General features: G+C 41.1%; 2 protein-coding genes across 3 annotated transcripts; both read right to left on the reverse strand.

Moving 5' to 3' along the window:
- Nucleotides 1–1,036: 1,036 nt before the first annotated feature.
- Nucleotides 1,037–3,194, reverse strand: LOC113171726 (P2Y purinoceptor 13-like). The gene is made up of 2 exons (XM_026374331.1): nt 3,138–3,194; nt 1,037–2,022 (listed from the first exon to the last, which is right to left on the reverse strand). The coding sequence occupies exon 2, from the start codon at nt 2,012–2,014 to the stop codon at nt 1,037–1,039; it is 978 nt and encodes a 325-aa protein (XP_026230116.1). The 5' UTR covers nt 2,015–2,022; nt 3,138–3,194.
- A 588-nt stretch (nt 3,195–3,782) lies between these two features.
- LOC113165670 (P2Y purinoceptor 12-like) lies at nt 3,783–5,963 on the reverse strand. 2 transcript variants are annotated; one of them, XM_026365374.1, is made up of 4 exons: nt 5,861–5,963; nt 5,460–5,544; nt 5,052–5,312; nt 3,783–4,884 (listed from the first exon to the last, which is right to left on the reverse strand). In XM_026365374.1, the coding sequence occupies exons 3-4, from the start codon at nt 5,301–5,303 to the stop codon at nt 4,039–4,041; spliced, it is 1,098 nt and encodes a 365-aa protein (XP_026221159.1). In that variant the 5' UTR covers nt 5,304–5,312; nt 5,460–5,544; nt 5,861–5,963; the 3' UTR covers nt 3,783–4,038. The 2 variants fall into 2 exon arrangements, with proteins under 2 accessions (XP_026221159.1, XP_026221151.1); XM_026365366.1 differs by lacking the exon at nt 5,460–5,544.
- Between the last annotated feature and the right edge of the window lie 5,702 nt (nt 5,964–11,665).

Raw genomic sequence — 11,665 nt, forward strand, 5'->3', positions numbered from 1 at the left:
TTTGTGCACATGTGAACCTCAGACCTCAGTTATTCCGTCTCACCTTTAAGATGGGAGCACATGTGTTGCTCAACTCAACTGTATGTTGATGCTATAGCCATCATTGTCTGATTCATTAGCACATCAAATGTTCCTAATATTGACATGCACTTCGCTGCCAGCATCATTTGGAAGGCTTAATGCACATTTGCACAAGTTATTGCAATTAATTAATAAGTTGGTTCTGCAGCAACTGGTGCGGAGGCTGCATCTAAGCAAAGCTTATGAACTAAAAATATCTTATTGTCTACTTAAACAAAGGAAGGTCAGTAGCTGCCAGGAAAATGTATTTTACTCATGGGATCCAAAACTAATTAAATACATTTGGTATATAGAAATGGTGGTTGAAATTATTATTGAAATGGAAGTATATTTATTGTGCTGACACCGGTATTTCATTTTAGTTTTAATTTTCATTTTCACTGTTTGACACTGAGGAAGATAGAAACTCTCTGTTCTGCAAATACAAATTTTATCGATATTGTTGTTGTGGGACCCAAGACTGAGTGACATTATCAGTGAGGCAGTTGGCCGTGAGTTAACTCCTCAGAAAAACAAAACAAAAGAGGATTTCACAATCAGCTTTACTCAGGTAAAATAGCTCTCACAATGGTTAGCACCTCAGAATGGGATTAAGTGTTGCCTGAATGTATTTACTCTACATAAATATATACACATGTACCTATACATGTCAAACACACAGTATAGTCTACTGTACATGACTGTGACTGGAAATGGAACCTGTGTGCTAAAATGACTGAATGCACTTAGTTTCAAATAGATGATCACAGTGCATTTTAATAGCGTACGTCTGCACATTTTGATGTTTTGAGTTTGGTGTCAATAGCTGTTAATCCTCACTGGGTCACTAGAGGGAGATGCAACCTAAAATGTAAAAATGTCTGAAGGACCGCTGAGTCTGCGATTCCAAAGAACAACACCACAACCTCAAGTTGTTTTAAGGTTCTTATTTTGATGACGAGTGGTAGAAATGTCCCTACTTTGAAACATCTTCATTTTCAACACAGATCCCTCCCGCCTTCATCATGTCCACCATTTTCTCTCTGTACTCCCTGCACAGGAAGATGTAAAGAAGAGGGTCCAGGCAGGAATTGGTGGTAGAGAGCCACAGCGCTAAGTTATGAACTACAAACACCCACATTGGAGTGCAGACATCAGTGTTTAAGACCTGGTACAGTGTGAAGGGAATGCGCATGATGTGAAGAGGCACAAAACACACAGAAAACACGAAGAGGATCAAGAAGACCCGTAGTTTAGTTCTCTTCTTTCCGTGGCTGTTGTTGCTCCCAGAGTTTCTGAAAGACTGCAGGACTTTCAGGGTGATGCAGATGTAACAAAACACAATCAGTATGGTGACAAACCAGAACAGGATCTCCATGAAAAGAACCACAAAATTGTGAACAGTCAAACCAGCTGAACTTTTCATGGACATACAGTAATCCCCTGTCACATTAACAGGGTACTGGTTAGTTAGAGCTATGGTTGGGATAGCTGTGACCCCGAACATCACCACCCAAACTGAGGCACACATTACAATGCTGAATACCACATTCTGTCCTATAACCTTTCCACATGGTCTAACAATTTTAAAGAACCGGTCCAGACTGATAAGACCCATTAATGCAATGCTCGTGTACAAACAGCAGTAGAAAATCACGCCAGAGAAACGGCAGACGAACGCCCTCAACACGTCTTCTGCTTCAGGGAGCATGCTGGCTGCCACCGACGGGAGTGTGAGAGTCATGAGAAGGTCTGCAGCCACCAGGTTTTTAAGATACACGATGAAGGTGGAGGTGGAGTGCAGGTGCAGAGACACCCACGCAGCCACTCCATTGAACAGTAATGCAACTGGGAACGAGAAGAAGAAGAGGTAGGGGACAGCCACATTTATGCTGTTCAAGCTGACAGGATCACAGTCAGGGGGGGACAGGCTGGATATGTTGCCAGGCAGCATCGTGAAACCTGAAATGAGAAAACACAGCCATGAAAGAAAGAGAGATTTTTATTGCATTGGTGTTTCAACGTCCCAACAAAAACAACTGGTTGCATAGATTTGATCAATTATAATGTTGTGGAGCAACATTTAGTGAAGTAAGAGAATGGACTACTCAGAGATCCCAGTCTGTGAGGGGGGTCTGAGGTGATGTCCACATAGCAGCTGGAGAACTGACTCCTGCCTAGTACCTGAAATGGAGATCTGCTGATACAGCTCACAAATGTTCCAGCCTGCACAGTGGGATTGATCTGATTTGCCTTTGTCATTGTAGACATTTTGACATTTGTCACTATGGTTTAGTTTGGTTGTGTAGGCTCAACCAGAGAATTTGAATGCATCCTGGATACTAAACCTGATAGCTTCAGTTTTGATACTGCACGAGTGACATTTTGCAGCTGTATACATTTTTAATGATCTATCTATCTATGTATCTATGTATCTATGTATCTATGTATCTATGTATCTATCTATGTATGTATCTATGTATCTATGTATCTATCTATCTATCTATCTATCTATCTATCTATCTATCTATCTATCTATGTATCTATCTATCTATCTATCTATCTATCTATCTATCTATCTATCTATCTATCTATCTATCTATCTATCTATCTATGTATCTATCTATGTATCTATCTATCTATCTATCTATCTATCTATCTATCTATCTATGTATCTATCTATCTATCTATCTATCTATCTATGTATCTATGTATCTATCTATCTATCTATCTATCTATCTATCTATCTATCTATCTATCTATCTATCTATCTATCTATCCCTGCTTGATGTAAATCAACGTGAGAAAGAGAGGAGAAAAGAAAGAAAATCAAATGCTTCTGAGCAATTAAATAAAAATTTAATTGTGCTGTAGCACAACTGAATTTTATAAAGCATATCCTCACATCATGTCAGATGTGAGGATCAGACGGTTACATTCGAAGAACCTTGGAGTCCTGATTCGCTTTTCTCATTCACAGAAACAGTTAATTAAACCAAACCACGTCTCATTTTAATCTGTTACACCGATTTATTTATTTTTGAGAAAGTTGAGACAAATGATACGAAGCCACTCACCGAGAACGGTTATCCCCTTAACTCCACGCCGTGCGATCTGGTGGATGAAGACCTTCACAGAAGAATTTACAAATGTGTGTCAGCCTCTTCAAACAGGGAGATGCAAATCTCCAAATACTGAGCTGCTGCGGGGGGAAAACGGAGTCAAATAACATAATTTGTGGTAAGCCATGTGTTTTCAGGCTACAGTGGAACGATTCCTAATCAACATTGCTCCAATTCATTTCCCTTTCACCAAATGTGTTGAGGAGGCGTATCAGTAATGGTACATTAGATTTTGAGATCTGACAAATGATGTTGGTGACTAGAGCTCAGTAAGCTTTTTATTCTAAATATGTTCCCAGAAAGACATAACATTTAGTTTATAGTTAAATATATATTATAGTAAAACCAGTTTTGGTCATGTAGTGGCAATGATTGTGTACAACCCATGCAGTCCTTTGGAAAGCCCCTGTTCTGTAGAGTCAACTACTTTCAATTTCCATCTGTGCTTCATTGACTGCGTTATATCTATGGACTTATAGCCTATGACAGTTTCACGTGTATTCTTTTTAAGCTGAATTAGCTTAAGAAGGTAGAAGAGAAACTTGTTTTTATCACGTGGAATAGAGAACAGAAAGAAAAACATTCAGCAAGTCAGTGAATTTGGGTTTATTCATTATACATTACTGGAAATATACAGTTTTCCACACAACAGACGCTGATTACTGGTATTAACAGTGGTAAATCTGTACATTGGAATTAGTCACTATGTGACACAAATATGTGCTGTCGCATTTCCTGTCACGCTCTAGGACAGACTGCAGTTCCCTTTAACATGTCGACGTACATGTACACTCAGATATAATAAACTACAACCTAAACTGGTGCACATTCAGGTAACACAAGCATTTTTTGGTGATCAGTGGTTTTGTTTACAGACAGAGTCTCTTGTGTTGACTGTATCTGAAACTGACCCTTGGCCAGTTAGCCAGTTACAGGTACCAGGAGGCACCTTCAGGGTCTTGAATAGAGTGGTCCTGAAGGATTTACAGAGGAAGAAGTAGATGACGGGGTCCAGAACAGAGTTTAGGGATGTGAGAAAGAGAGTGCTCTCCTTCAGCTGAAAGAAGAAAAGCTTGAATTTACAGTCAAACAGAATCTCTCGGGTCTGGCTCATGGTATAGGGCACACGGGCAAAGTGAAATGGCACAAAGCACACAAAGAACACTGCCAGAACCAAGAAGACATTTGCATTCATTTGTCTTTTGGCCTGCTGGGGTTTCCGAGCCTTTGCTCCACTTGATGCTTGACATATAGTCCCTCCAGCAGCGAGTGACTTAGTGCGGGAGTAGGATCTGTACAGCTCTCTGGTGATTAGGGTGTAACACACAATCACAGTCGCCAAGTTGACCCAGAAAATAACTTGACAGACGTAATTTACCACCTCGTGCCAAAACAGTCCAGCCCCCGTCTTCAGGTCGCTGCACTTGAAGTATTTAGAAGTTGGGGTTTTACTCGTGAAGATCATGTTGGGTAGACAGAGAAGGAGCAGGAAGGTCCAGATGGCCCCTGAAAGGAGCTTCCGACGGACCAGCCGGGCTTTATTAGTCCCCCTAAAAGGACTGAGGGTCTTTCTGCAGCGATCGATGCTGATGAGGCCGAAGAAGAGGATGCTGATGTACATGGTGAGATAGAGGAGCACAGAGGAAACTCGACACACAAATACACGCAGCTCAGTGGATGCCATGTTGGAGTCTGATAACACCTGGAGAAACACATTTCACATTTATTGTTTCAAATAGGTTCCAATTCAATTTTTTTATTCAAGCCACAGGATTGATTTTGAAGTTACTGATCGTCTCATAAAATAGTTAGCTGTACTACTTGGCTGTGTCTTATAAGTGCATGTAAAATGAGCCACTTTAACCGCACCTTGAAAGGGAAAGTGAAGGTCATGATCACATCCGCAATCACAATATTCTTCAGATATATAATGAAGTGAGACCGTGAAGGGATGCGAAAAAACACCCACACAGCCACAGCGTTGAGTGACAGGCCCACCAGGAAGAGAAAGGAGTAGAGAACAGGAAAAAACACCGTCTTCAAAACATTGTCACGGGAACAGCTGCTGTTGCTCTGCGTGTGGTTGGCAACAAACAGCAGCAAAGTTGTGTTCCTCTCCATGAGGGTTGTCTAAAAAAAAATAAAAAGTTGTTCCTTAGTATGTTCAGAAAGTTGCTCAACAACGAAACCACAAAACACTTAAACCTACTTTTAAACCATACTTTCCAAGAATTACGTCTTTTATATGATATGAATTCAAAAAGATCTGACCAACACCTGTTGGAACCAGCACAATCGAACTCTTGTATCCAGCAGGAATCAACCAATAGTCCACTTGCAAAACTGCAATTGTGTTATTGTCCTAAGTTACCAAATGATTAGAAAATGTAATTATAAGAAAAGAGGAAATTGACTTGTGTTTACCAAAATACATTTCTGTTGGTCAGTGAAAACAAAAGCTTTAGTGAAAATCTTTTCTTTGTCACAAAAATAAAGGTTAAAATGAATTAACAATTTGCATATTTTAGTTTGTGATATTGCATTTACATTTTTTCTGGAAATGAGGATTCGAACAACCACAACCACAAAATAATTCATGCCTTAATAATAGAATTTAATAAGTCAACTGTCTTGAGAAAAATCAGCAGCATACTTAAAATCAGTGTTTGGCGACTTACCTGGTAATTGTTCTGATCTGTGTCAGTCCACGTGCACTTCTATTGGGTTCTTATTGCTTCAGTACGACTGCGATCTGACAGTGGTTTTCTGCCTGGGTTTGTGTGTGGTTTGTTAATACTTAAGATACAGGAAGACGCACTCTTTACCCTTCTCCTTTCTCCTTCCTGTTATGTGGGAAGCCTGAACATTACGTTTCAAAATACCCCTGAATGGACATACAGAATGCAGCTCAGGCCAGTTAAACACAAACTGTCTGAATACTTGACTGTTATTCATCTGCACTATAATGAGCTACTCTTGACCTTAACTGGCAGCTTGATGCTCTGTGGGGTCACTGAACACAAATCCATCCCAGCATGCAGTGGTCGAAAAGCAGTTTGACAGGTATACTGGAACTTTATACGATATCCCACTCATAAGGTGGCACTTGATGTACAATATAATGCCATTACGGTAATAACAACGAGCTTGGAAGCATATGGAAGTAATAACATCTACTCCAGGATGGAAAACAACATGAAACAGCTTTTGGCTGATGCCTAACTGATATTTTCCCCTGTGTTTGCAGAGCTGTTCAGGTTTTAAACTAAATGCCTTCTCCGGTCATTATGGCTGTAACGTCTGTAGTATGGTCTCTGAGCAATGCTCCATTGTTGTGAAATAGACATGTGTGACCATTTAACTGGTTTCACCGTTTAACCTACTTTCTTGCAGGCAGAATAAAGGCCCTTCCTGACACTGGTGCCTGTTACGATGTACTGTATGGCAGGCCGGGCCCAGTCCAGTGCTTTTCATGAAAAATGCAAGCGAAGCAAACATCACTGTGGCTGCTGGGAAGTGAGAACATCAGCAGCTTATAGTGTCCATTGTCAAAATCTACAATTACTGTGAGCAAGAATAGAGAATAAGCGTAATAGAGAAGGAAAAGATTTATCACATATTCAGTGAAGCCAGGAGGAAGTCTGGAGTGTTTCATAGAATCAACAATATACACAGCGAGATGAACGGTGAGCTAGGAAGATACATTAGCAAGTGGAGCAAGTCAGATCCATTAGATCTTGGATTATTTTGGGGGTGAATAATTTGTATTAAGTGTGTTGATTACACAGAAGCCTTAGTTGTATTTTGGTTAGTGCTGCGTTTTCAGAATGTTCATATTTCCAGGTTTATTTTTTATTGTCGCTATTTTAGACCAGTTTATTGTTGATATTTATTTCGTTCCACTGATTTCTTTATTAGGACAAAGCAGATGAACCAACACGCCGTTTGGGCGGCTGGTTCATTTTCTGCTGAAGTCCTTTGACCCGCTTTCTTCATCGCATAACCCTGATGATGCTCTGCCCTTTGTTATATCGAGTGCCAGCAGGCGAGGGTGCAACTTCCTGTGTTTGGGGCAATGCTGACACAGTCAGCAGCATTCACTTCCTACACAAATGCCCATCTGGAGTTTAGCGTGTGTATGCGGCTTTACATTTACATGCATTTGTGGTTGCCCCTCTCATAACTCCTGATGTATATACTGTACTGTACATGAGGTTATTTTTTCAACCCTCTATATTTACATGCAGTCATGTTTCCCACAGCTGTAATCTCTGCACATCTGGGTCGGATCAGGAGTGCACAAAGCACACTCGCTGCTTTTCAGTTAAACACCAGTCAACCTGTGCATCTTTCTTTTTGCCTATTTCAACCTTGCCTCCTTTCTTCTACTTCAGTCTATCTGGAGTTTCCATTCATGTCTGACAGGAGTTAGCCAAACAGTCCATCCCTTTTTTTATTATATTTAAATCCCCCTTTTTTTTCTGGAAATAAAGCTCTCAAATGAACTCCAGGACATGGCAGGTGTAATCCAACCTCCCGCACCGATGTCTTAAATTTACATGAATCATTCTCAGAGAGGCATAGTCAAATAGTGTGTGAATGCACAGTTGCAGACGTCCGTGCAGACACAGGCAAAGCTGCGCTGTATTCGCATGCAGTAATCCACGCCAGCTCCCTCTCAGACAGACAGGAAGCGGGGAATGAGGAAAGGAAATAAAAAGTGAGTAACACAAGACTTCACTGAATTTCCATTTAAATCCCCTTGAGCCTCCTCCATAACGCCCCCCAGCACACACACACATATGCCTTTGAATCTCTGTAGGCGCACTTCTTTCCTCACCTCCTACCTCACCCTTTGACCTTTAGGCCACCACTCACCGCTCTAACCTTCTCAATCTGCAGAGCAAAAGCCCACACTCGGCGGCTACCGTCTTTCCAGCAGAGCTGGGATAAACACTTCTTTTTCTACCCGGTGGTGATAATAAAGCCGAAGGGTGGAGGGAGAAAAACCTCATCTCCTCTCCACACATGTGGTACAGGCTGCATTGAGCCCATCTGTAAGTGGCCTTTTGAAGAGGCTTTTATCACAACAGCGAGCATGAGGTTAGGGAAAGGTGACGAAAAGAAACCCTGGTGTAACAAGCACAGCTGTAGCAGCTGTTCCTGGATGATCTGGGGGCAGCATGAGGTTGGACTGTGAACCCTGACCCTTAAAAGCGGTCGAAGGTTGATCCTTACGTCACGGTGACAGGCAGAAACACACAAGAAAGGAACTTCTTACACACGGAGTGAGGAAAACAAATGTTCCGGGTGGTCCTTGTTTGTGGTCTGCTTGTCTGTATGGATGTGTGTGTGTGTGTACATTTCGTCTGGCACGTTCTTAAATCAGTTTCTCCTCACGCAGTTTAAATGTGTGGCCCACACATTGTTTGGACAGTGTCAGGTTTCTTTAGCTACTGCTGCTGCTTGTGTGCATGTTCCAGTGTGTCTGCCTCCCATGTGGTTATCTGCACGTGGAGGTGAAGGGAGATATGAGTATAGTAACTACCTCATGCTGCAGTGTTTCTAATGATTCAACAACCTGTCTGTCATGCGCTAATAATATTTAAAAGATCATTATAGGTTGATTCTAAAATAAATTCACGGACTAAACAGAAAGCTTTGGAAGGACTCAGTGTTGGTAACTGCTGGCTTAAGCATTCCTGCATTTCCCATTGGTCCCACACATCAGTTGGTCCAACTGGCTCTACCGGTGAATGATGTCGTTGATTCCATGCTGAGCTCCAGCTCGTTGCTCACCTAGAGTTATTCCTAGCAACTGTTTTTGTTTGCATTATGCTACAAATCACTGCTCATCTCTTAGGTCTGGAGTATGCATCAGTGGCTGACCTACCAAACACTACCTGGCCTTTACACAACAGATCCTTTGATAAATGCATCCATTTGGACTTAGGCAAGACTATCTCTCTGGGAGAGTCGCTCACCTTGCGGCTAATAAAAAACGATGACATATGCGTTCATCCATGTGGAATGAATTCAGCGCAAAGTTTATTTCGCTACAGCAGAGTGTGCCAGGTTTACAGAGATATAGCCTTTAATATCCAGTATTCCAGCCTCACTAATCCTCCAAACAGAGGGAGTAAAAGTTAATTTCTTATATTTTCATTATGGATAACCATTCCTTGGCCCATCACACCTCACAAATGCATAAAATATTTTTAATAAAATTTTATTGAAGATGGACTGTTAAAAAATGTATTGGTATATTTTTTCTTTTTTCTTTTTACTTTACTAAAAAAGATTTTAACATTGAAAATATAAGTCATGTTGATTCAAAAGTAAAAATGATGGATGTTAGATAAAAAGAGTGCAGTGTTGTTATACACAAATATAGCAAATTACAACTGTGAAGATGAAGATTACTGATGGCTATGATGGTAATTACAGTATAATACTGTGCCGTACTGGAACTGTGTGAATATTTACTGTGTCACACTTTGTACCTGGCACCTGCCGGCACTGGCATTCCTTCTTTAATTTCTGATTGTGAAATCATATCTCACCACGCTGTCTGGGAAAGCACGATGCAAAGCTGTGGCTTGAAAACTGGAAAAAGAGGGACAACGGCTCCTTTTGAGAGATACTGGTCAGTCTGGAATACCACGAATATTTGACAGGGTGTCTCTATATGCTCAGCGGAGACCTGAGTGGAAGCAGAGGGCAGAAGATAGACCAAGGGACAGGTTTGATTCAGCTGTTAACCACATTGGTGGGGTGTGCAAAAAGTCAATGTCATGTACGAACTAGGACAGAAGACAGATGACACATTATTTATACTGAAACATTTTGAGTCCAAACTAAGACATAAGTGAAGAAATATGTCATCAATATGCTCGATGAAGACAACAAATGAAGGCTCTACGCAATCAAAGGATGTGATATAAAGCTGCTTTAGGACGTGTTCAGAGCTGCTTTTATGGGTCAATTACCAAACTTGACTTCAGTAGTAACTGGTGACCTCAGAGCTATAACGAGGGACCGTGTTCCTGTGATGTCATTGTGGTGTCCCAGGTTGCTAGGTACTGTAAAGACACAGACAACAGGTGGTTGTAAAATGACTTAACTGCTGCACTTGGTTTAAAACTAAATCTGTGAGGCTGTTCTAGATTTTACTCTATTTATGTCAGCATCTCGTAGCTTCACAAAAGGTCTGTGTAACACTTGAGTACTGAATATATATTTCATGTTTGCACTGGTCCCTCACACAGAACAGATGTAGTGTGATGATTAGAGACTTTGATGCCATCTATTGGTGGTCCGGCAGGATAGCACTTTCAGGGAGGAGCTGGCTGGGTGTGAAATCTTCACCCACTTAATGTGAATAGTGTCAGATGTTTTCTGTGTTTTGGATGAATCTATTTTTTGTTTTGGTGCTGCTGCACACTCTGACTGGTTTTCTAAGTATTATATGACATTTCATATTTACGAAACATCATTGCTCCCTGCATGGACTTACTGACATATTCAGAACTCCCCTAAAGGATGCTTAAATGATCTTTGCCTTATTTACAGTATGCCCATCAGTCATCACCACATTTCTACAAGAATGTTTGTCTAGGGAGCACGCATATATTTATGTCTTACACCAGGGAAGGCCTCTACACAGTATAAAGCTGTCAAAAACTTTAGCTCCTTCCTCATATTTTATTTAGAAGTGTTTGGTGTTTCCTTCGCTGTGTTACAGCTGCTCTGGACTGCATCTAAATTACACACTGCCTTTACTGCAGAGTGGTAAATTAAACTTTATTTCCCGAAGCACAGAGGAAATGCTGACTGCGGACTATGTCTGAGTAAAGGAATGTAATTTGGGAGAATGGCTCTCTTACGCAACAGTCCTCTGACTTGGCTTTTGTCTATTTTATCCTGGAAACAATGAGTTTTCAAAAGAATATTGGAAACACGTCAAAAGGGAGAAATACAGGAGCATAAATGCCTCTCTCCCTAACGATGCGCAGGGTTCAATGAAATTCTAACGTTTGGAATAACACAACTACAGACTGCTGCTTAATGTACCAGAGGATGAGTAAAAAGCGAGTTATACACATTAATGTTGAAGAGTCATGGTGAAGGTCTGGACACTAGAAGTTTCCTTATACCTAAGGTCCAAATGAGACCCCCCCACTCTGCTAACTTCCACTACACCATAACTTTTAAAAGTTTCTGGGAAACCTATCAGACAGAAACATCAGCCTGTGCTGTGTAGTGGCAGTGCCACTGTTGATGCAGCCTAACTGGGTGAGTAGGACTGGTATGTGCATACTTTCTTTTCCCTTACTACAACAGCTCCCAGGAAGACTAAGCTGACAGTCCTGAGAAGAAACGTTTTGAGAAATGTGTAGTTTCCATCACAGCATGACAGATCCTAACCTGGAGGAAAGGTCCAAAGATGGATCTGTCTTATTTGTGGCTGGAAGGTGGAGGTG

The sequence above is a fragment of the Anabas testudineus genome, chromosome 13, assembly GCF_900324465.2.
Source record: "Anabas testudineus chromosome 13, fAnaTes1.2, whole genome shotgun sequence".
Taxonomy (NCBI): Eukaryota; Metazoa; Chordata; class Actinopteri; order Anabantiformes; family Anabantidae; genus Anabas; species Anabas testudineus.